We start from the raw sequence: 23,992 nt of genomic DNA on the forward strand, positions 1-23,992 counted from the left end.
AGTGTATAGAGTGCAGATGTCTCCAAAGACACTTGTGTATTCTGTGCCAAGATTCTTTTAGACTGAGATTTTAAAAAGGCATGCACTTCACATAAAGGCATTATTATGGTTTTATTTTTATTTGGAATGCACATTTGTATCATGAAGCTTCCCATTGCTGTAACAGTTAACAACAATCTGGGAAGGCTTCCCTGTGCCCCCCTCTGAACCCTCTAATGTCAAACATCAAGCTTCTTTACACATCGCACACCATGAGCACCCAACTGACCATCAGGGGTTGATGATAAGCGATGAGACGGACAAACCCCTGGCTGACCGACCCACCAGTATATCCCTGGTGGAATGAAGCTACTGTGGTTCTGCTACTATGGGCTCTCGGTCCTCACCGGTTGGTGGCAGGGCTGGGATTGAACCCGGGAGAGCTGTAAGGCTCTGCCTGCACTTGAAGCATGCGTTCTTGAAGCATGCGTTCTTACCAATTACTCATCTGAGAAAGTACCTTTTTGAAAGTAGAGCAGTTGGTCGAGCAATTGTGTTGCATAGCTTTGTGAACACACAAACACATGTACGCATGCATATGCATGCAGTAGTAAGGTTGTTTTTTGAGGGCTGAGTAATTGGTATTGCAATTGTGTAACTGCAGCTCCTGGCCTTTTTGCCAGGCACCAGGGTCAATATCCTTGCCTGCTGTGTTCAGTCTGCCTGTGTGTCTGAGTGTTTGGCAGACAGGTCTGCATTACCCTTTAAATGATTCATAAACATAATCTGACTTGATCCCTGCGATTGAGACAGATCCAAATGTCCCACTGAATGCTTTTTTAAGGCTTTTGCATAATAGGCGGTGGATGGAGCTTGAGCACACGGTGACCCAGGCCTGTTTGTGGGGGGGGCAAGGCAAGGCACGGGACATCCCATCCCCAACCCTCTGACCCTCCCCTGCACTGCGGTCCTGGCTGCCTCCTATTCGGCAGCCTGCCAGAGCTCATGTGGCCCCGGGCAATGGGCCCCGGTCCAGCCTCAGGCGAGAACGTGATAGTTTCACACCCCCCTGATTGTGGGTGTAGCCATGCCCTTGGTGCCAGTGCCACCTTCCGTGCTTGGCCTCACTGGGCAAAATATTTACACGGTAGGCTGGAGAGGTTAGCCACCTCAGCGAGCAGGTTCCAGTGTCCTGAGCTGATGGTGAGCTGGAGGTACAGGCCAGGATACTAGAAGCGTTTGTCATCGTAAGCACAATAAGCAATGTCTCTCTTACGAGATAATGGCAGATGCTAAGTGCTGAAAATAGAGGGGAAGAGGGAGCAAAAGGGGTAGGGAAAGAAAGGTAGAAGGAGGATGGGAAAGAGTGAGGGAAGGAGGGGAGGGGAGAGAGAGAGAGCGAGAGAGCTGCCATGACACAGAGTCTCCGTCACACTACCTGCTCCTAAATTGCTAACAACATTTGTACTGTTCAGGGTCACAGGAAAGTCATCTCTTTCCATGGCTTTAGGTTCACGCTGGATGAGGAGCTGTGCGTGTGCGTGTGTGTCTGCGTGTGCAGATGCGTGCGTGTATGTGCACGTGTGCTGGGAGAGACCCTTCATGCATGTGTGCTTGCATGCCAGCACGCGCATGTGTTTATGTGCTGTTTATTTTGTCTCGGGCTGGAACGTGAGTGCGGAATGTGGTCCAGACCACATCACAGCGCGCTCCCAGCCACCCCCAGGGTTTAAACCACACAGCTATGGCCCTAAAGGTTAGACAAGGTTGGCTGCAAACGGTGGAGAAACGATGAGCTGGCGGCTAGGCTCAGCCGTCTGACTGCAGATTACAAATTAGATCAATCTGTACCATGAATCATCCATCAGTAACTGAGCAGTGTAACTTCAGAGGAGGAGATCACGGAGCGTGTGTGTGCATGCGCATGTACATGTGCATGTGTTTTTATTTTGAGGTCCGTGCCTTACATTGGAATGGCTCTTATCCAGAGTAGCATACATTAACCAACATTTGTTACACATTATCCATTTATACAGCTGGGTATTTACTGAGACAATTCAGGTTAAGTACCCTGCCCAAGGATACAGCAGCAGTGCCCTACCAGGGAATGGAACCAGCAACCTCTGGTTTAGCAGTCCTAATTCTTACTGTGCCACACTGCTGTCCTGTGTTGCGTCCTGCATGCTGAGCCACTGTGGAGGGATCCTACGGCCTGCATGGATTTGGAATTTCCCTGACAGCAGGCCAAGCCAGCTGCAAGTTGCTGAAGGAGACCGTGGGCTTAAAAGTTTATTTGATTGATCTTAACAGGCTGGTGTTTGACTCACTCCCCTGCTGTGATCTGTACTGGCTGGTGCCTTGCCTCCCTACCTGTCTGTGGACATTTGTGTGGATAGGGGGGGATGCTCAGCTGTGACAAGGGGGGCATGGCAGGGGTTTGAGGGACATGGCAGGCCATCTCTGATCAGACAGTGTTCCTTTGGATGTAATTACATATGTATCAGGCATGCCACTTTGCTATCAAACTGACCTGAGGGTTTGAAGCCTAGACATCTGCTCACCTGGAGGTCCCCTGGAGGTCTGCTGGGGTCACATGTGCAGTTGCTCTGAGTTGTACCCAATAATAACTGGCATTAATAAGAAATACTGGTTGGTGGTTGTAAACTTGTAAAGAACTATCTGCGATCAACAGTGTCACTGTATATACATTTTTCTTAAAATTTCAATATAAATGCTTCTGAAGGGGTAAAGCACTGGTATGGCAGCTGCATGGCAGCTATTACTGTACTCTTAACTGTATTACTAGGACATATTTCACATAGTACCGAGGTATATTAAGAGCATTTATTGTGAAAAACTACAATAGTAATAAATAGGAAAAAAATTCAAAACCTTTTCTCAAGCAACTTCCATCTCTAGCTCCACAAAGTGAAAGTAAAAACTGACTCAGCAATTAAAGGTTAATAAAGTTAATCAAGATTGCAATCAAAGTCAAAGTTTGTGATGAAGAAGGAGCAAGAAGCCACAGTTCAAAAAAGAGCAACCTGCAATCTCACCAGTCCGACGAACGAGAAGAAAGCAATCCTTTTGCAACCACCCACATTTTTCGACCGAGAATAATCCACAAGGAAAGTTTTTATTCCAGCAGCTAAGAATCCTGACAGTTTGATATTAGATGAGCCTGAACGCCGTGTTCACCTGCATGCGCACACTAGTTTCCCCTCATCCCTAGCACTTGCCCTGTGAGGACATCCTATCTATCTTCATTATACAATATCACCAACCGATAGCACACACAATGCATAGCATAATTCAAGAGTAATGGAAAGAGAAATAACACGTTATTATTAAAAGAAAATAACATACTGATAGACTTTTAATGGGTGGCCATTATAGTGGGACATAGGGGTTTTGAAGGGCTTTGTCACATCGTTGGCTACATTTTGTGAGGTTAAGGCCACTGCTTTGTGTGTGTGAGCGAGAGAGAATGGGTGCATGTACACTATACAGCCGCTGGGCTCACGGTGTCCTGGACAACAATATTTTAATGCTTTAGAAAAGATTAATTGCTGTCAGGTCAGCAAAGATTTGTGTATGTAAATAAAGCTTAGTATCATGTCTTTTCGATGAAGTTACACCTAGATCTGTGAGGGCTCTACCGGTCAACACGGTATAGTCAAAATCCATACCGTATGGTAAATTCATACCGGTATACTTTCTATACCGTTTATACTGTCCACCCTTACTTGGACGCTAAACGTACCATGCCTCAAGTCCTCAGTTCAGTGTGGGTTCCATTTCTGTGGTTAAAAGCATGTGTGAGCAGTGTTCCAACTGTGTGGCAGTAACAGTGCAGATAGAGGATCAGGCTTTATAACCAGAGGGTTGTGGGTTTGATTCCCCTAAGGGACACTGTGTTCATACGCCTTCACAAAAGCACTCAGCTGTGTGAATGGATCAGAATTGAAAATTTCAACAGTGAGTGTCTGCCAAGCACATAAATGTCATAGAATTGGCATCTGCAGGATTTCATTGGTCATCTGGTTTCTTTTTCAGATTGTTCCAAGTTCACATGGGTGCAGTAGTTTGGAGGCACAGCAGCACAAGCAGAAATGGGGTTGAATCTTGGGTGAAGTTGGGGTAGCGGAGACCTGAGGGAGTGGGTGGGGGTCTTTGTCGAGCCCTGGAAGGAGCAGCTGGGAATTCCTAGACAGCGGCAGACAGTCGGAGGGGGTTTGAGGTTGGATGCGGTTCCTGCCACATGAGCTGTCAAATCAGCCCGCAGTCCGCGCCAAAAATGACTGTTGGGTGGGGGTGGGGTTACAGACCCTCCTTGAGCGTCAAGTCTCCGATTCGCTCCCACATATATAAAAAAAAAAAAAATGGAATGCCAAGCAGCCTAGCGTTTACCTAGCGTGCAGCACTGTGGGGTCGTGACCTCCGGTTCCAGTCTGTGCCCTCCTCCCCCATGTCGGGTTCAGCAGTGACGTTTGATGGCAGCCCGAAGCGACACTGCGATTTCATCTTCTGGTTAACTCACTATGACGCTCTAGTGATGTGCTGTTTGCAAAAGCAAGAGAGAAAGTCAGGATGGACTGTTTTAAAGCTGTCCTTTGCTTATCTTTTATTCATAGAAAATGGGCATCAGCTCCATTCTGAGCCGTAATGCCACTGGAAAGACAACAACCAATCGGAGCCATCCAGAAGTTAAAGGGAGCTGAATATAACACTAATGTCAGTGTGCATTGGGTAACAATGTGGTGCATATGTACCTTGATTGCTTCATTGGGGCATAACATACATTTAAAGTACATTGTACTGTCATCATTGCTGAGGTGATTCCATAATTCTGCTCAGGCATGTGCTGATCATTGTGTGGATATTGAAACGGACAGTCCTGTGACTGGGTTCTGCTGTGAGTATGAGTTTACGCTGACTCAGTTCTGCTGTATGTATGACTGTACCCTGACCAGGTTCTGCCGTGTTTATAACTAGTTCTGCTGTGTGTATGAGCTTGACCTGATGAGGTTCTTCTGTGTGTATGAGTGTACCCTGACCAGATTCTGCTGTACTTATTACCGTACTATGGCACAGTAATACCCTGTGTATGAGCTTGACCTGATGGGGTTCTGCTGTATGTATGACCAAGTTCAGCTGTTTTTGTGACCATACCCTGACCAGGTAATATCGGGTGTGTGAGCTTGATCTGATGGGGTTCCGCTGTATGGATGACTGTACCCTGACCAGGTCCTTGTGTGCTACCTTGACCAGCTCCTGCCATGTGTATGACTGTACCCTGTCCAGGTTCAGCAATGTTTATGAGATTACCCTGACTAGGTCCTTCTGTGTGTATGGTTTATGACTCTGTTCACTGATTGGGTAACCAGCTTAGCCCCTCCTCCACCCTGTCAGTGGTACTGAAATAGCTGCTGCTTTATCTGAGGATGAAGGACAGGTAGAACTGAACTTCAAAGTTCAGCACTTCTTTTTACACTGGGCTGTAATGTTTGCCACAGATAACAGCCCACTGTGTGTGTGTGTGTCTGTGTGTGTCTGTGTGTGTTTCTGTGTTTGTCAGGCCTACAGGTCCCTGAACAAAAGGAAAACGCAGAGCCTCCATTCATTCAGCTGTTTAAAATGACCAGGGTGCACTGATGGTTATTCTGCTTTTAATGGGTACTTTTAATGTATGAGGGGACATTAGAGATCTGCTCGGAGTGAGGGATTATGAGTATTTTCTTTGCTTACAGCTCATCGCCCTGCCCTGTGCTCATCTTTCAGCATGTGTGTATCCTCACTGCTTACAGGTGTAGCAGTTTCCCCTCATTCATATGCACCATTTGAACTGGGCACACCTCAAACTACATTAAACTGGATGCAGTGAAACCTGCCAAAACCAGTCACAAAAGAGGAGACTGCAGGATTTCGCATTAACTTTTACAGCCCAGGACGGAAGCTAGTTGAGAATTCACTGGGCTAAATAACCCAGAAAGACGTGAGCATGGAAATTTCTAACCATACATGACTGGAGATCTTAAACTTTCCTCCTCAAACAATTAAACACAATAGAATGGTCTGAGGACCTTCTGCAGAGAAACTTAGTCTAATGTTCCCTGTTTTTGTCTGTCTGGGGGGAAAACCCACAATGCCTTTCATGCAGCCTGTAATGCATTTCATTGAATCAGTTACTAAAAAGCCTCCTTGAAACTGCTTACTCAGACATGCAGGTGGCGCCTCCTCTGAACGCACCTCAGGCCTGCACTAATAGAGATGAGAGCACAGGCAGAGGCTGCAGTGTGGGGATTTTTCCAGATCAAAGCGAATTGAAGCGTAAAAAGTCAGCCTAGATGGTCTTGCCGTCTCCTCGGGTTTTTCCATTGGGGAATCGCAGCAGGTCTGTCTGTAGCAGGTCTGATACGGCGTGGTGCCGAGCTGCCGGACAGGCGTCTGGTACGCGGCAGCTGCAGAAACCTGAGCCGCTCTGCCCATTCATATTTTACGGGGGCCGGTCCTGGCAGCCCTCAGCGTGGCGTCACAGCGACTGTACTACAGATGGCCTGTCTCCAGAGGCGGCCTGCTGGCTTTTTAGTGTAGCCGTGCCTGTGCAGAGTCAATGAGCTACACTGTGCTGTGTTACATGTGTTACAATTTAGTTCTGTTACATTTTTACATGTGTGGCAGAGTGGTAATGAGCAGGGCTCATATCCTGCAGGTTGTGGATTTAATTCCCTGGTGAGGCACTGATGTTGTAGCCCTGGGCAAGGTCCTTTATATCCAGCTGTATAAATGTATGCCATATTAAAAATGTAAGATATGCAATAAGCGCTCTGGATGAGAGCTTTTGGTAAGCAAATGCACCATAATGGAAATGTCATGCAGGTACAGAGCTATACATAGGAAAACCCTAGCATACCACTACCTACAGACAACTCCTGGCGTAACACTACCTGCATGTGACATGGAGCCATCTGAACTAAAGCGTGACACCCTGACTGTAGGCTTAACTCCAGGCTGATCCATTGAGGGTAGCATACAGCCGGCTCTTGGTTGAGCTGAGCAGTAGCAGGCTGATACTGTGCTGCTGTGTTTGCCCATGTTATTTGATCACACGCCGTAACCAGGGAGCTTCCTTTCATCAAATATTAAACGCACTGGGCAAAGCCGTAGGGACACATGAGCTCGGGTGACGCACGGGCCATGCTGGTAATGAGCCTAGTGTGCTTTGTGTTTGGTCGACAGAGAAGGGGCGTGGCTTCTGCAAGAGGTGGTGGTGCAGAATTGGGGCCTTAACATTTTAGAATTGATTGTGTATTCAGGATAGAATCAGGGCCTTTAAAACTATGGTGACTGAGGTATTCAAATGGTGGATTCTCTAGATCTCACACAAGCTACTGCCTTTTAGAGCAGTTAAACCTTTTTAAATGAATCAGTACAGGCAACTATGCCATTGTCCTTAATCCACATATCTGAAAATCTCAGCAACATTCTGTGAAAGCTGGTGTTGTAGAATAGGTATTGAGGTTTCTGGTTTGTATTCAGATATATTATTTAGCATTATGCTACTTTGTGCTGTAAGCCTCTGTTTCTGCTGCTCTAGCACAGCCTGAGTTCATTACCCAGCAGTCTTTAAGTATATTTAAGTTCTATTATCGTGTGGCGTCTCTGAAATCACTCCTTATTGCATTGATACTGGATGTAATTGTGTTCATCAATCTAACGATTGAACAATCTAACGGTAACCAACAGTTTGTCCTGTGACGGACCGGTGGGACAGGCTGTTCCTCCTGATCTCATCTCTGACCCAGTTCTCCTGTCTGTGGCACTGCGGGATTATACAGTCTGTCCAAATGGCAGCACACCTGGCCTGGGCCCCATGTCTGCATCTCTCCCTGTCTGTCTCTCTCTCCCTCCCTCCCTGTATGTCCCTCCATCTCTCTCTCTGTGTCTTTCTGTTTTTTTTTTCCTCTCTCTGTGCCTCTCTTTGTCCTTGTTTCTCTCACTCTCATTTTCCCTTTCGCTCTCTCTCTCGCTCTGCCTGTCTCTCCCTCTCTGTCTCTTCCTCCTCTTTGTCTCCCTCTCTCCCTCTCTGTCTCTCCCTCTTTCTGTCTCTTTCTCTCACTCTGTACCTTTCTCTGTCCTTGTTTCTCTCTCTCATTTTTCCTCTCACCCGCTCTCTCTCTCTCTCTCTCTCTCTCTCTCTACATGTTGCAACAAATTCAAAAAATGCTTGATTTGCGTGACAAGCTGGCTGGTGTTACAACAGCAGCTGTGAATACGTAGAAAACATGTACAAGGAACAATGAACAAAGCCGACTGAAACTGACAAGCATCCCAAGTGTTATCATATTACATATTATGTCTGCATGATGCATGCTTAACACACCTCACCCAAAGGTGCAACAGCCAAGGAAGCTGATTTTACAGTACCCTAACTGGGATTTGATCCAGCAACATTCCGGTCCAGTGTCATAGCCTCTCTCTCCCTTTCTGTGGTCCTGCAGGTAGCTACAGCGGACGTGAGGAGAGGACCCCAGGCCACGCCCCCGCAGCAGCTGCCATGCCCCCCCGAAAGCGTGGTGGGCGGAGCGTCTCCCTCTTCTTCTGCTGCTTCCAGAGCAATGACCACCCGGAGATCACCTACCGCCTGCGGCAGGACAGCGACGTGGCGCTGCAGAGCATGGAGCCCGGCCTGCCCATGCCCAGCGCCGACGAACTGGACGCCATGTTCTCCGAGCTGGTGGTGTGTACGGGGGGTGGGGTGGGGGGTTTGCCGTGCCAGTTCCCCAGGGGGGCTTCTCCGCCTCATTTTTGACTAGGTGTATTAGTCATCACAATGGCAGAGGCCTGCGTGGTGTGAATGTCATGTACCAGTCACTGAAACTGGCTCCTAACTAGATGGTTGTGAGATCGGTTCCCAGACCCCTCTCCTGCTCCCTCTGCCTGTCCAGTAAACTGTATAAATCCATTTAATCTATGAAGCATAGAAGTTTAGCTAGGTGTACATCATGCTGTTTGTCAAGCAAATGTATGACTGCTACTTCTAGTGCTAGTAGTATTAATGTTTATAATGTGCTTGAATGAACTATTCCGCTAAATTAGTGCAGGTGACCATGTACCTGAGGTACTCTGTGTTTGACTGTTCAGATTGAATCTCCTACATTAATTCAGTATTGTGATTCGGTCATGTTACCTCAAGCTCGGTTGGAGCAAAAACCAGAAGCTACTGAATCACCTCAGTCTCTGTGTCCACTTGCTTTAGACTGCTGTCCTCTGCCTCTGCTATCCTTTTTCAAACTGTAGGGGCATTCATGCTTATCAGATGAGTGGCCTCTGATGTCACATTAGCTGTTCCATGTTCTAACTAGCTAACGGCCTCAATTAAGCAGTCCAGGTCCCATGATAGATGTATGCATTTAAAGCAGAGGTGGCTGGTTGTGTCTCATGTACTGTAACTGTATGTAACAGCTTGCAATGGGGGCCCAGCCTCAGTGAGCCCCATGCGTGTCTGTGATCACCATAAGAGCAGTTATCACAAGGCATCTTCGGGATGAACACAGGGTTGATGTGCTGCCAAGTGGGGCTGCTGCTGTGTACTTGATTGCACAGCAGGCTGGGCCATAAACAACGCCCCCCCCCCCCTATATTTCCCCACAGGCCAAACCCATCAGCCCTCTGGGAGGCTAAGCAAATGAAGCTTGTACACTTTGCACATCAATAGACCCATTGTGAGGGCCTCGTTCACCCTTGTCCCTGTGCTAATTGGTTGTTTAGGGTCCGGCCTCCCTTCTCTGTCTGTGGACGTGCATTAAGAAGGGTCTGCGCGACACCCTGTTGGCACTGTTGAGCCCCAGGCTTAAACTGAGCAGAGAGCGGGGGCCTTAGAGTGGTGGGGATGGCTTAGAGAGTGTAATGGTGAATGGGAATGGGGCCTCGTGTTTTGTTTTTGCATGGCCTCTTACAGGGGGGCACAGAGATGCTCAAAAAAACCTGGCTGGGACAACTCCAGAAGCTAGTCCCCCCCCCCCAACCCTCTCTGCATTTTACAGGAGAGGAACTCCTCTAAAGTCTATTTAATAAAGCTCAGCTCAGTCTTATTGGATTTAGTGTTTGTGGGAGTTGGGGACAGCAACATCTTTGTCATTCCTACGCTAAGCAGATTCACAGAACAGGAGATGGCAATTTGGCTTTTATTTATTTGTATATAAATATACTCTGTGCTTTTTGCTGTTATGAAATGGTAAAAATAATTAAAGTGATGCACAAAAACTTGCAGGTGTTTGGTGAAGGACATAAACATATGAAGAGGAGTTCTGTCCAGAAACACTAGCTTGCAGCTTGAAGATGTCGGTGGGCCTCTGTGTATGGCCATGCATTCCAGAATTGTTGTTGTTGTCCAGATTTTCAGATTTCAGATGTGTTCTTCCGACTTGCTAATTCAAGCAGAAAGTATGTGCCTTGTCGGTCTGGTTTTGATGGCGCACGGGCTTTGATCCTGGCTGTCTTCTGTACGGTCCTCAAGTATGACTCAGCCTTTATCGCGATCTACACTGGCCTTGTGGTCATTGAAAGAATTACAGATGCCGTGTAGAAATTGCATCGGAATGAGAGCTAAGGAAGCTGGTATTAAACAGAGTCACCAGTTTTTTTTGTTTTTTTTCCTTCACTGGTGTTCACGCATCCAGGCTTGGAGCGAGACACATGTAAGGCAGCTCTTGTTTGAAGTGGAGCTAGGTCACCCATTTGGGATGGCTGTCTGTGCTCCCATGGTCCTCTCTGCTTCACTGCTCCCCTCCAGTGACACCAATACAGCCTTTTGTTAAAAAGGCCAAGCTCAGTGCAGAGATATGTTTTCCCCTTCCCCTGTTTCCCTGTGTTCTTATTGGGTAATAAGGGACATGACTGACATTTGGTAGTTAAAGTCCGCCCCCTAGTTAAGTTTGTTGTTGTTCAGAAAAAGACTGTTTTTGTAGTGCTCCGAATCACGCATTTTATTGTCCTTTTGTATGTGTGTGCGTCCCTGAGAAACGTAAGTTGCTTTCCCTACTTTCACAGTGGCTCCTCAGAGGCTTGTGGTGCTTCAGGCGTGTACATAATTATTTTCTTTGACATCATAGCACAGCAAAGACTCTGAGTTAGAGGCCTATGCCCTTCACAGTGTTATCCCTTATTGGTTGTTTGGTCATTGGAAAATGAAGAGCGGTTTTTGGATTTAAGAGATATCCACATGAAGCTCTACGGAGGTAAGCTTGAGAGCCATGTAACAACGTGTATCTGTGATTTTTTTTTTCTGCTCAAAGCATCCATGTTTTTCAGCCCAGTAGGGTCTTGTTGGGGGTTATGGATGGGTAGGGTTTTTACTGAGGAATTTTACTGAGGAGCTGCGCAGAACCCTAACTTCAGGATGATGTAGAAGCGTTATTATGGCTGCTCATTAGCAGAAGGATTTTGTATACCAAACAGTGCTGGAGCTGATGTCTAGAGGCCTTTCTGATGAGGTCATGGACTGAGAAGCCTTCAGCTGCCCTAAAACATGGGGTCCTTTACTGTAATACACAGGGCTCCATTACTATAACCTGGATTCTATTACTGTAATCAACAGAGCCATGGCACTGTAACCTGTAGGGTTCAATTACCATAATACATGGGGTCCCAGAGTCCTGTTACTGTAATGTACAGGGTGCCATTCCTGTAACACACAGTGTTTGTTTACAGGGCCACTTGCTTCTGTTACCACAACATACAGTGTTTTATTGCTGTTATGCAGATGGTTCTATTACCATAACACATTGGAATCTATCACCATAATAAACTGCATAATGTTACGTTATTGTAAGGCAGTAGCATGAATTGGACTACTGTGGTCAATGACTCTGAACCTCTCTCTTCATTCTGAGCTTACCTCCCTGTCTGTGGTCCGCAATGGCATTTCACACCATGTGTGAGTGTCACATTGTCATCACAAGTCTTAGCTAATTTTTCTTTATTTGATAGATTAGGGGAAACCCAGGGTCTTTAGAATGACCTACAAAGGAGGGCATTTTTTGATGTAGTGACCCTTGTGGGAATCGAACCTGCAACAACCTGAGTTCAAGATCTTAACCACCACTGGTGGGGATCACTGGCTGGGATCACACGTCCAGGCGGAATGGGCCCCGGTCTGCATGCCGTCTTGGCCCGTCACAGCTGGTGTGGGCAATCGCCAAAGGCCCCAGTGTAGATGCCGATCATTTTTGCTCTTTCTGCAGCTGTTGGGGAAAGCCTGCCGCCCCCAGGCCTCTCAAATGAAGATGTGACCAGTAGACTTTGGGGCGATTTCATGTAGCGCTTTTTGGCTGGAGGTGATGCCAGGATTCAATAGTTTATGTTCTCCTTTGCCTATTGTTTAAATTCTGCTCCTTGATGTTGTCTGTCTGAATGTTGGGAGCAGGTGGGGTTGTTAGAGTGGGGGGTGGTGGATTCCACAGGATGTCCAGTTTGAGTAAAACCACTTGCTCTGCCTGACCCTCTCATCGAAGGAAACACTGGAGGGATACTCTCACAGGACAGGAGACAGTGTAGGGAGGTTGATCCAGAGAGCGGGGGTGGTGAGGGGTGATCTGTAGAGCTTGTAGAGCTTGGGGAGTTTAGGGACATGATTGTGTTGGTGTGTTGGAAGCCAGTGGTGCTTTCAGGGAGAGGATGTTGCTGTCAGAAGCTTGCTTGCATGAGGAGATCAGTGTTAGTTGGACACCACTTTGGCCGGGAGGGGTGAGCGGGGGGGGTGTCCTCTGTTGAAATCCAGCTGGACCTGGTGTCACTATGGGATACAGTAGAATGCATATTTCTGAATGGTAGCATGAGTGTGTGTATACACGTATGTGTATGTGCATGTGTATGTGCGTGTATATATGTATGTGCATGTGTATGTGCGTGTATATATGTATGTGCATGTATATATACGTGTGTGTGTGTGTGTATGTATGTGCGCGCGTGTATGCGTGTGTCACAGGGAGGAAGGATGCGGGCATATGCTGACCATGCAGGTTTCCCTCACACCCCCTTTGAATGCAGGCTAATGAGAGGAGTGAGAAAGCCAGGGGACAGGATGTGAAATGGTGCCACTTCCTCTGCAGCCAGGGATGTGTCCATCATCGTAGTGTGGAAATAGGATGCAGACAGTCTGGAGCGGCACCATAGCCTTGGACACATGCCAGGAAGAGGCACGAGGGGCAAGCACCGGCTGTGGAAATGTGGGGCTCTAACACGGGGCTCTACCGCTTTTACACTGCACGAAAATTAGCGTGCAAGAACATTCAATGCATAATGAGGCAGATGGTGGTGCCTCAAGCTGAGGGGGGAGGCTGGGGGTCAGAGGAGGTCACACACAAATGACTCCGGCTTCTACAGGCCTGCCTGTCTCATACTGTTAAACTCTCTAACCTTAGCAGAGGGTTACCGAAAGACGCAGGACCAAAAAATAGGGACTCTATGCGCCTTCAACGCGTTTTTGCTTTGGTTTGACTGGTGCATGATGGCAAGGTTTTCTGATGTTGCACCCTCTGCTCTGAGGGTCATAATTTGTTTTAATTTCCTCTTTTTGGAGAGCATGGCAGGGGCAGGGCGGGGAGAAGGGTGTGTAGGCCGCCCTTAATAAGTTGCACATGAAGCTGTGATCTTTGCACCCAGACATCTGGGTTGCGTTTGACCAGGGGGGGACAGCCCAGGAATGCGGAGCGTATTACGCAACGCTAACAGGTATTGATCTGGCGATTCCATCCGTGGCTCTTTCGCTGTCCAGCCTGAAAAAAGGCCGCCCTGCTGGTGTGATGCCAGGACAGCGTTACCAGGGGCCTGGGTCTCGGGGCACACAGCCATAGAGAGGCGGGCTGTTCTGGTCTGCCGATTCGCCAAAAGCAGTCTTGCTCACCAGTTCGATGTCAGGTGTCACAACACCTTTCGTGATGACCATGCTCTAAAGTGAAATAATGCATGAGCGGACTAGTTGGTATTTGACTTACTCAGTCAGCATGTAGTGTTTTTCTATTTTTGTGAAGTTTGTAATCAAGTACAACACTTCTATATTTAAACCTTTTTAGTAATATTACACTCAAATTATGCTGTTGAACATTCGTGCTCTGTAGGTTCTTTGTGTTGGACTGTTATTTAGATAGATGGAAATGTAGCGGAGGGGAATTAGACTGTTATTTGGGTGGATCTGAATCAGTCTGAGATGTGGTCCCTGACTTGTTGCTCCTCTTTCTCCTGCCAGGATGAGCTGGACCTCACGGAGAAGCACAGGGAGGCCATGTTTGGGCTCCCTACTGAAAAGAAGTGGCAGATTTATTGCAGTAAGAAGAAGGTAAGAATGTGCATAAGTACCATACCTGCAGGAGTGATGCAGAGGAGACAGTCTGTGTGTGTGTGTGTGTGTGTGTGCGCGTGCATGCGTGTGTGCATATGTGTCTGTTTCTGTCTGAGCGTGTGTTTCTCTTTTTGAGTACGTGTCTTGAGTGTGTATGTGGAGGGCTGGAATGGATGCCTGTGTGAGTGAGATATGGTTTCCCAGAACCTGACATGCACAGGCCGGTCTCGCAGGCCAATCTCAGAAGCTCCTCGCTGTGATCTCCCAGCACTGCCTCATTCAGCCATCCATCCTGGGCTCACTGCACCTAATAGCAGAGAATCACTTTATTTAATGAATGCGTTTCCTGGAAGCCATCTCATTCATCAGTGCCTCAGTGTCCACATCTCTCAATGAATAGACCAGCCTGCATTACCAGCATGCCTCCGTTCCAATTTCAATCCAATTCAAGATAGAGACATTTATCATTTATCAGCATCATTGCTTTAGCTTACAAAGCTGACTGCAGAGTAGGGTTAGACCCACTAAGATACACTATATGGACAAAAGTATTCAGACGCCTGACCATTACATTGTAATGACATTGTATTCAAATACATATACTTTAATATGGAGTTGGTCCCCCTTTTGCAGTTATAACAGCTTCCACTCTTCTTGGAAGGCTTTCCACAAGATTTTGGAGTGTTTTTGTGGGAATTTGTGCCCATTCATTCTGTAGAGCATTTATGAGGTCAGGCACTGATGTTGGACGAGAAGGCCTGGCTCGCAATCTCCATTCCAGTCCATCCCAAAGGTAATCGATGGGGTTGAGGTCAGGGCTCTGTGCAGGCCAGTCAAGTTCTTCCACACCGAACTCATCAAACCATGTCTTTATAGTCCTTGCTTTGTTCACTGGGGCACAGTCATGTTGGAATAGAAAAGGGCCTTCCCCAAACTCTTGCCACAAAGTTGGCAGTTGGAAGCATAGCATTGTCCAAAATGTCTTGGTATGCTGAAGAATTAAGAATGCCCTTCACTGGAGATAAGGGGCCTAGCCCAAACCCTGAAAAACAGGTGTGGCCAAATACTTTTGTCCATGTAGTGTATGTTTGTCAGTGGTTATCAATCTCATGTGCAAATCAGATCTGCTGAAATCAGCTCATGACTGCACCAAACTGCGCAGTGGACTGCAGAGTTGGTGTGGACCTATCAGCATGGGGCACATCTAAGCACTGCCCCCCAGACAGGTTCTGTAACAGGTGACAGTGTAATGGCCCACTTCTCACCACAGGTGCGGCACTTGAAAAGTCCTTGAAAGGCATGGTGCCAGTTGACTCAATCCAGCCCACTGTAGGTGGACCACTAGCTCAGCAGACCCAGATGTGCCACAAAGTGTTGCAGCTTTGTTTGGTCTAACGGGACCTGTTTCAGCGGTTGTAGTGTGGATGCTGCTTGTGCAGGTGAGCAGATATTTCATGATGAGTTCCATGTTAGTTTTTGGCAGTAGTGATGCAGAAGACCAGGAGGTCAGCCAGAAGGCCGTGGGTGACAACACATGCCCTCTCTGACCAAAACATAAGTTGGATCCTTCTATTCACAGCAAGGAAATTTTTCAGGATTAAGCTGCTCGTTCTGTCACAGGAGTGAATGAGGTGCAGCTACTGTAGTTATGTGTAGGAATTCACAGAGAGTTCTCCATGTGGGGAAAGAGAGTTGGTTTTTGGGAGCTGGGTGAGAGAGAAGGTAACTGTGTGTGTGTGTGTGTGTGTGTGTGTATATCTATGGGGAATGAAAGGGGTTTTCTCTTTCACGCTGGGAGTACGGGGAGCTGACAGCTCCTTGCAACATTTCACGCGTGGTTATGACTGTTGACCTCATCGTCACCGTAACTCTAACCTCCCCTACTGAGACGTCCGCCCCCATTCCCCACCCCAACCCCAAGCCTCGACTCTTTGGCCCTTGTCTCATGTCCTCGGATGCGACCCTTGGATCACTAATCAGGCCCCGGGGTGACCTGTCTGTACAAATCAACATCTATCACCCCTCCCGTCCTCTCCCTGAACCACCATAAATCCCAGGGTAGCTTCAGCTCCCGTGACCTCAGAGAGACAGTACTGTCCGCCCTCCTTCTGCTGGGCCTCCTCTGAACGCCGCTACCTCCCATGCGCAGATAAACACATTTTTGCTCCAGGACTGCTGGAATCGGGGTACGACGAAGATCTCATGACAATGGATGGTGACTGGATCTAAACCAGCACAATCCAAAGCCCATGCAGCTTTAGCACTTGCAACCTCTAGGCGGGACCCCACCCATACTCACACATCCACCCCTCTTGGCCCCAAAGAGTGTTAACCAATCAGGCATCTCGTTTGAGGGGGCGGAGTCCCTGTAGTCTGATGCATTTCTGACATTCCTCCCCTAAGGGTGTCTGAATCTGCCTCTGGGCAGGGGTCAGCTCCAGGCCGTCAGCCCAGCATTAGGCTGTTCTGCAGCCAGCAAGAGAGGGGGTGTCCTGAGGGATGGGGGGACGACGTTTGGGAATCACGTTTGGTGAGCAGGGTGGGGAAGGTGCACGCAGATGCATTTTCCACCACCGTCGGTGGCCCCGGGACTGTAAATCTCACCCTTTATGCGTGTTTTTTTTTGCTTTGGTGGGGACCAATGAGTAGCGTCTGGTACTGAAACCCCGTGCCAATATGGCACCGGTTTCTATACAACTGGCATCTATCCGACTGAAGCGCAATGCAGATTTCGGTCCTTCATTTCGGTGCCACTTAAATGCTTGAGCACTGTCGATTGAAATATTTGCCCTCTAGTACCCTTACATTTACATTTACATTTATTTATTTAGCAGACACTTTTATCCAAAGCGACGTACAAAAGTACATATAGTAAGTATTGGCAATAGTACGGGGACAGGATGTGTACAGTTCTATGTTACAGTACTGTAACTGTTATTTAGTGTTAAATAAAACCTAACCCAAAAACAATAATTTATTATGTGAATTTGTTATGTAAATTTGCTAAATGTTTTGTATTTATTTATGTTTATATATTTAAGTATACTTTAACCCTTTCGCACATATGGTTGCACCGGTGTGATTTGCCGTTTAGCGCGTATGTTAAAACCGGTGCGATTAGAACACTAGATTGGAAAAATTCTAGCTAATTTTAGCTTTGAGGAAACCGTGATTTAACGTTAAAAAATATAGCAAATGCTAACTGAAATTACCCAACCTATACCCAACCAGTGAGTGAGCTGAGTATTAGCTCTACTCCGGTCAGCTCAGACCGTCTCCAGCAGGCCTCCCTCTGAGGTGTCCTCTCTCTTTCTGGCCTGCTGGCCGGGCCTGGAAAACACAGCATGAAAAAAGGACGGGAGACATTTCACTCCTGCGTCTAAATCCAGCTTTTCATCGGGGGGGGGGGGGCTAAATATGATTTGATTTGCTCCCATGACAAAGCTCTCTTTTTATCCACCTGAAAAAGGGAGGGAAAGCAGAAGTTACCCTGGATTCTGACCCGGTTTCCTCTCTGAGCTGCAGGGTATCGCAGTGCGTTTGGAGGAGCTTGCAAGAGCTGGCTGTGTAAGCTCCTGGTCACTTAGTGAAGTGGACAGCAGACCAAAAGCTTATGACCTCACCTCTTAGGTGGGGGCACTGTGGTTACACTCTTGAGTGAGGTACTTAACCCAGATTTCGTTGGGCAAATATTCAGCTGTATTTGTGGATAACATTTAAAAAGAGCAGGTTAGGTAAATTGCCCTTGAAAAGTCTGTCGGCTAAGCGAATGCATGATTATTATAACATTAGTGTGTCCACTAAAGGTTCGATATACTGTATGACTCATTTCTGAGTGCAGTCAGAGAGGGTTGAGCATGTTAGTTTGGAACGCTGCTGTCCTGCTAGGGGTTAGTACCGTTCGTGGTGGCAGGAACACAGACTCTCTAGTGACTCTGGCCTTCTCTCTGCAGTGACTCTGACCGATTCCCTGCGGTGACTCTGGCCTTCTGTCTGCAGTGACTCTGACCGATTCCCTGCGGTGACTCTGGCCTTCTGTCTGCAGTGACTCTGACCGATTCCCTGCGGTGACTCTGGCCTTCTCTGTGCGGTGACTCTGGGCCATTCCCTGCAGTGACTCTGGCCTTCTGTCTGCAGTGATTCTGGCCTGTACCCAAATGCTTTTAGCATGGCTCCCCTCAGACCTCAGACCTGCAAATTCCTGGGAGGAGCAAATGGTGTGGGGTGGGTGGTAGGGGCAAAGGGTGGTGGCTCTGTGGTCTTCCAACATAAACAGGAAAGCCTCCGATCACAGGTGCAGCTTTCATATTGGGCTGTCCCACAGCGGGCACAGACGCATCTCTCTGTCCCCCCAAGGCATTGCTACCTCCGAGACACACCACACACACCACACACACACACACACACACACACCACACACACACACACACACACACACACACACACACACACACACACACACACACACACACACACACACACACACACACACACACCCACACCACACCACACCACACCACACCACACCACACCACACCACACCACACCACACCACACCACACCACACCACACCACACCACACCACACCACACCACACCACACCACACCCCCTCCAGTTCCAGGAGCTGTCATGTTTCAGGGCTCCCTGAATAAACTACTAGACTCTTCATGAAAAAACAAAGCTTCACTTCTGTGGAGCTGAAGGAATGACTCACCCGCTAACGACCTATTGCTAACGGCCTGAATGTTTGCTTCTGGCCTCAGCTTTTAGTTAGCACAGCAGCTGACATCACACTACGGAAAATCAATCTCTCCTCCACCTTGGTCGGCCCTCCCTCTGACAGCTGGACAGATTCATCACAGGCAACACAAGCCTTGTCTCACAGAGAAACATAGTGGACTCTATAATTAGACTCTTTCTAAATGCACACCTGATAATTGCAATCTGTTTTATTGCAGTTGCTTATTGTAATAATTGCAGCTGGTACTGTCTTAATGTCACAGAGCTTACCCCCCCCGCTTGCCTGACACTTGCTGGCCCAGGGTCAGCTTTTCTAATACAGACCACAGGAAGCACCAGTGTTAGCTGGCCTTTGGATTTGCCTGAATCCAGATCCAGAATTAGACCCAGACTTACTTTGTTTGATAAACTGCAACATTTGCATAGGGGCCTGCTGGTCCAAGCATATGAAAGTATGTGAGCACGCCTGCCTTCAGAAAGTGAGTCTTCACATTTTCTCAAATTGAAGATTTTGCTTCTGAGTGATGAGTCTGGCGGCCCCTTTGGGTCATAGTGCATCAGAGAACAACGCACAGAATCTATGATCGGAATTGAGTGTTTATTTGTGGATCTCCAAAGAGTGTCCCCAGCCTCTGGATTTTCTGCTGTCTGCATTCCGCCAGATGGAATCTGGGGGCTGTGTGTCTCCTCTCTGCTCCTCTGAGCTGCTGCTGGAAGATAAGATGGAGGCCTTATCTGTGCTGCTGGCCTATTTTCACTCGCGCCTGCGTTTCTGTCAAGACTGCTCCTGAGATACTGTATCTCATCCTCTCCTGGTCCTGTGTGTGTGTGTGTGTGTGAGCATGCTTATGTGTGTGTCTGTGTGTGGGTGTGTGAGCATGCTACTGTGTGTGTCTGTGTGTGGGTGTGTGAGCATGCTTGTGCGTGTGTGTACAAAAGTAGTGTGTGTATGTGAGTTTTCATGTGCGTGTGTGTGTGTGTGTGTTTATGTGAGTGAGAGTTTTGTGTGTGTGTGCATGTGAGTAGTGTGTTTGTGTGTACATGAGTACTGTGTAAGTTAAACAGACTGTCTCCCCATGAGGCCCCTCATACGCTAATGATTAATGGGTTGTTGAAAAGGTGCAGTTGTTTCATGTTGTGTTTAGGAAATGCCTTTTTAATGCTGTCGCCCCTCATGGAACGCAAGAGCTGTAGAGCTCGCCATGGTTTGACCCTGCCTCACTGATGCTTTCTGTCTGGAATGTAAATGCTGAGCTCATTGGGCAGTGACCTCCAGGCCTCAATCAGTCTATGGGTAAAACCAAAAGAGAAATCACCACAAAGCCGAGGATGACCCAGAAAACAAGGCATGAAGCCAGAGAAAGTGATTTCACAAGTGCCTTAATAGATGGCCCTTTTAGAGGTCTCTGATAGATGGGTTTTTGGGAACAATTCCAGGTGGGTCTCTACAAATATGTCTCCTTTATTATCATCTCCCAGGAGTTTTTCTCATCCTTCCCTACTCTGCCCCATCCCTGCTGTTGACAGCCTGTCCTTTGTTGGAAAGAGTTGCTTTTTACCCTCTCTTTCAAGAATAATGGCCTAGCATTTGATGGTCAGAGGATGGGAGGGCTGTCGAGCAAGCATGGCAACTTTTTGTGTATGTTTTTCTCACTCACTGCTTAACGAGACCTTCAGAACAACCCAGAGTCCCCACCCCTCTCTGAGTTCTCCAAATCCGATTGGTTTCCAGGAGCAAGAGGAGAACAAAGGAGCAACCAGTTGGCCCGATTACTACATTGACCAGCTGAACTCCATGGCTGCCGTGAGTATCAATCCTGGTCATAGCGGTGCCTGTGAGCTGTTCCCCCAGGTGGGTCCTACACTGGCTACTCCAGGGAACGCCCAGCCCAGGCTGTTCTGTGTGGCCTGTTCTGCCCCATCAGCCATTTTGTCATCTCTCCTGTGTCACGAGCATTTCCTTGCACATGTTAATTGGCTCATTAAACCGAGTAAGGGGAAAATGGTAATCGGAATTAGACTAATCCACTTTACTGTCAAACCCCAGGAAGGCTTTGCTGTGGGCAGCTCTGCTGGTGGGTTATTACAGCTGAGCACTTAGCACATGCATCTGTAACGAATAAAAACCATAGAAATGTAGCTCCCATTTCTAGCCAGGGCTAAAATAACAGCAACACATTTCCTGGACAAAGGCCCCATCTGGCAGTCTCACCCTTGCCCGCGAATCATCCCCCAGGTTAATTGGCTTAATAAATCCCTGCCTCTCCACCTTAGCCGATGTGCGGGAAGTGGAGTGCACGCATTAGTGCTGCACCAGCAGTAGCTAAAGTGAGTCACTCCTCCTCCACCTCTAAAAATACTTTAAAATCCTTGAAAGGTGCTACATAAGTTGATTATTAGTAGTAATATTATCAATAGCAATAGCACAAGTAATGAATGATCATTTATATGAATTATTATATCAGCAGTCGAAGTAGTAGTATTGTTAGTATTGTTATGCATATTTGGGAGGTTGGTTAGTGTGTGTTAATTTTGTGTGTGCTCCTTGTGAAGGTTCAAGCTGGCCTTGTCATAATGAGGCCTTGCCTCTATGGAGAGCACAATATTTTTTAGGTCACTCAGTCCTCGCTGTGGAGGGTACAACAGTGAAGGGCATGCGCAAGACTCACTGTTCCTTCTCCCTGTTCCAAATGTCACAGACACACCTGATGTCTGAATCCAGACTCGCAGCTAATAAGTGCTCAGCCACCCTGTCCTTTGTGTACAGAAGTCCTCTCTGTGAAAGAAAGATGAGCTCTCTGGGTCAAATAAAGCAGATTCTTAAACTCTCACATTGCGTCTAGATGGGGCACAGAACACTGCTGTCAGCTGTGCTGAGTTTCATATATCTAATAGGCAAAAATTAAAACAGGAATGTAGATTCTTCAGACACAGCGGTTAAGTTGCTCGTGTTGAGTGCAAGCTGAGCTCCACGGCTTGGGTTCAATCCTGGCTATGTGACCAGTCGACAATAACATGAAGCCTAGAGCTTTGTTCCTCCGAGGATATAGGGGTGGGTATGTTGGCCAGGGTTTCCTTATTTCACTGCTGTCAGGCATGCTGCAATTTGCCAGGCAACTGCGAGTTGCCCATATGACATCAGCGGAGTAGTGGCTATCCACCAATGAATGCCCACTCTGCTGCAGTGCGTTGTGTGATTTGTAGTGTGAAAAACGGCTGTTGGCTACATTACAGTGTACTGGATTGTATTCATCTCGTTTTAGTGCTCCTGCATAGGTGCATTTCCTTTTGCAGTAAGGCAAAATTGGCATATAGCTAGTGATAAGTTAGTGTACAATTGGCAGTTCCAAAATTTGGGGTTGCCTAAAGGGGAAAAAGCAGAGAAATAGTTTTAAAAGCCTTCATGTCCTCATAAATTAAGCATAATTATGTGCAAAATTCTATTCACATCAGTCGTAGGTTGTAGTTTGTGTTTTGCCAGTGATTCACTATGGTGAGCTGTGGTTATGGTGGTCTTTGTGGAGGGCTGTCTGAAAGGAGCACGTGTTTTCTTACCTACAGAGGAAGACACTCCTGGCTCTGGAGAAGGAGGATGAGGAAGAGAGGAACAAGACCATCGAGAGCCTGAAGACTGCTCTGCGGACACAGCCAATGAGGTACCACATCCAGGCCACATCACGGGATTCCCCTTGTTGGGGGTCCATTTGGCTGGCTAGCATTAGCTTCTCAGGCTAACCAGCACTGAGCACTCCGAATTGGGCCATAAGACCCACCTTTGAATGCTGATTGGCTTCCAACCAAAATCAGTTCACTTTGAAGGGTGTGAGTGTGGTCATTAAATCAGGGAAAGCCCCACTGCTCCAACTCATGTGTGATGCCATGACATATTGTTTGTCGGTGTCGTGATTGCACACAGGTGTGTTTGTAAGCCTTGGCACTCAATGTTACTGCTCATGGGCTGGCATGCAGGTTATGAAATGCCCTGCTCTCAGTTTCTTTGTCTTTCTCTCTCACAGCTTGTATTTTATTTACTGATCATCCCTGAGCACAGAGGTCGTAGTGGACACTGTTATCCTAGGTGTGGGCATTATACCCATGACATTTTTTTAAACATTGAAATAACACGAAGTGATGGGATGTTTGGGAAGCTCAGTCCTCTCACGAAAGAACTGGCCAGTGTCTCCCCTTTAAACATTCCTTAAGTCATTACATGGTGCTTTCCCACTGACTCCCATCACACTGTGGAGGGTCATGAGGCACCTAGCCCCACCTGGCGTGTCAAAGGTCAGGTCCCCATGCCTGTGTGGGGTCATCCCTGCAGTGTGGGTCAGGTCACTCTGTCATTGAGGGGACTTTTTTCACTACCTGCTGAGTTCCCATGGATGAGGCCCCAGTGACAAGTAAAAGTAGAGTGTCCTTTTTCTTCTTCGGCTGTATGGAATCCAAGCCATTTCCTTTACTCCTCCTTTATGCGTTCCCTTCGTTACTCCTCCTTGCTGTATGTGTTCCTTTCTTTTCCTTATTGTTTTCACTCTTTCTTACTCTTTATTTTACTCTTTTTTTAACAAATTTTGAATGAACAATGGTGTTTCCCCTTTTTCCTCCTAATCTGGAATACCCAACTGTATCACAGAGGTGCCGCTCATTGCTACAAACCCCGGTAACAATCCGTGAGAGCATAGACAATCGTGCTCTACTCTGAAACATGTGATGTCAAGTGTTGCTGGTTTTAAGCCTTGCAGTCCATGCCAAGCTTGCTCATGTTAGTCAGTGGAGGACACTTCATTCGCAGCTTTATACAGGGAGACTGTAGATGGACTGACCCATGGGGGTGTCTGGTGTGAGATGGACAAACCCCTGGCAGACCTACCCACCCATTTATGCCCAGTGGAACAAAGGCAATCTGTTTCTGCTACCTTGGGCTCCCGGTC

The 23,992-nt window shown here is 47.5% G+C and overlaps 1 protein-coding gene across 1 annotated transcript in view; it reads left to right on the forward strand.

Annotated features, from left to right (window-relative positions):
• Positions 1-23,992, forward strand: part of LOC118792166 (disheveled-associated activator of morphogenesis 1-like) — a 73,378-nt gene that overhangs the window by 29,823 nt on the left and 19,563 nt on the right. Inside the window, exons 2-5 of the mRNA XM_036549913.1 lie at positions 8,481-8,719; positions 14,228-14,317; positions 20,794-20,865; positions 22,623-22,717. Coding sequence (XP_036405806.1) covers positions 8,537-8,719; positions 14,228-14,317; positions 20,794-20,865; positions 22,623-22,717 — 440 coding nt within the window. The 5' untranslated portion in view covers positions 8,481-8,536. The remainder of the gene's footprint in view (positions 1-8,480; positions 8,720-14,227; positions 14,318-20,793; positions 20,866-22,622; positions 22,718-23,992) is intronic.

This window comes from Megalops cyprinoides, chromosome 17, assembly GCF_013368585.1.
Source record: "Megalops cyprinoides isolate fMegCyp1 chromosome 17, fMegCyp1.pri, whole genome shotgun sequence".
Taxonomy (NCBI): domain Eukaryota; kingdom Metazoa; phylum Chordata; class Actinopteri; order Elopiformes; family Megalopidae; genus Megalops; species Megalops cyprinoides.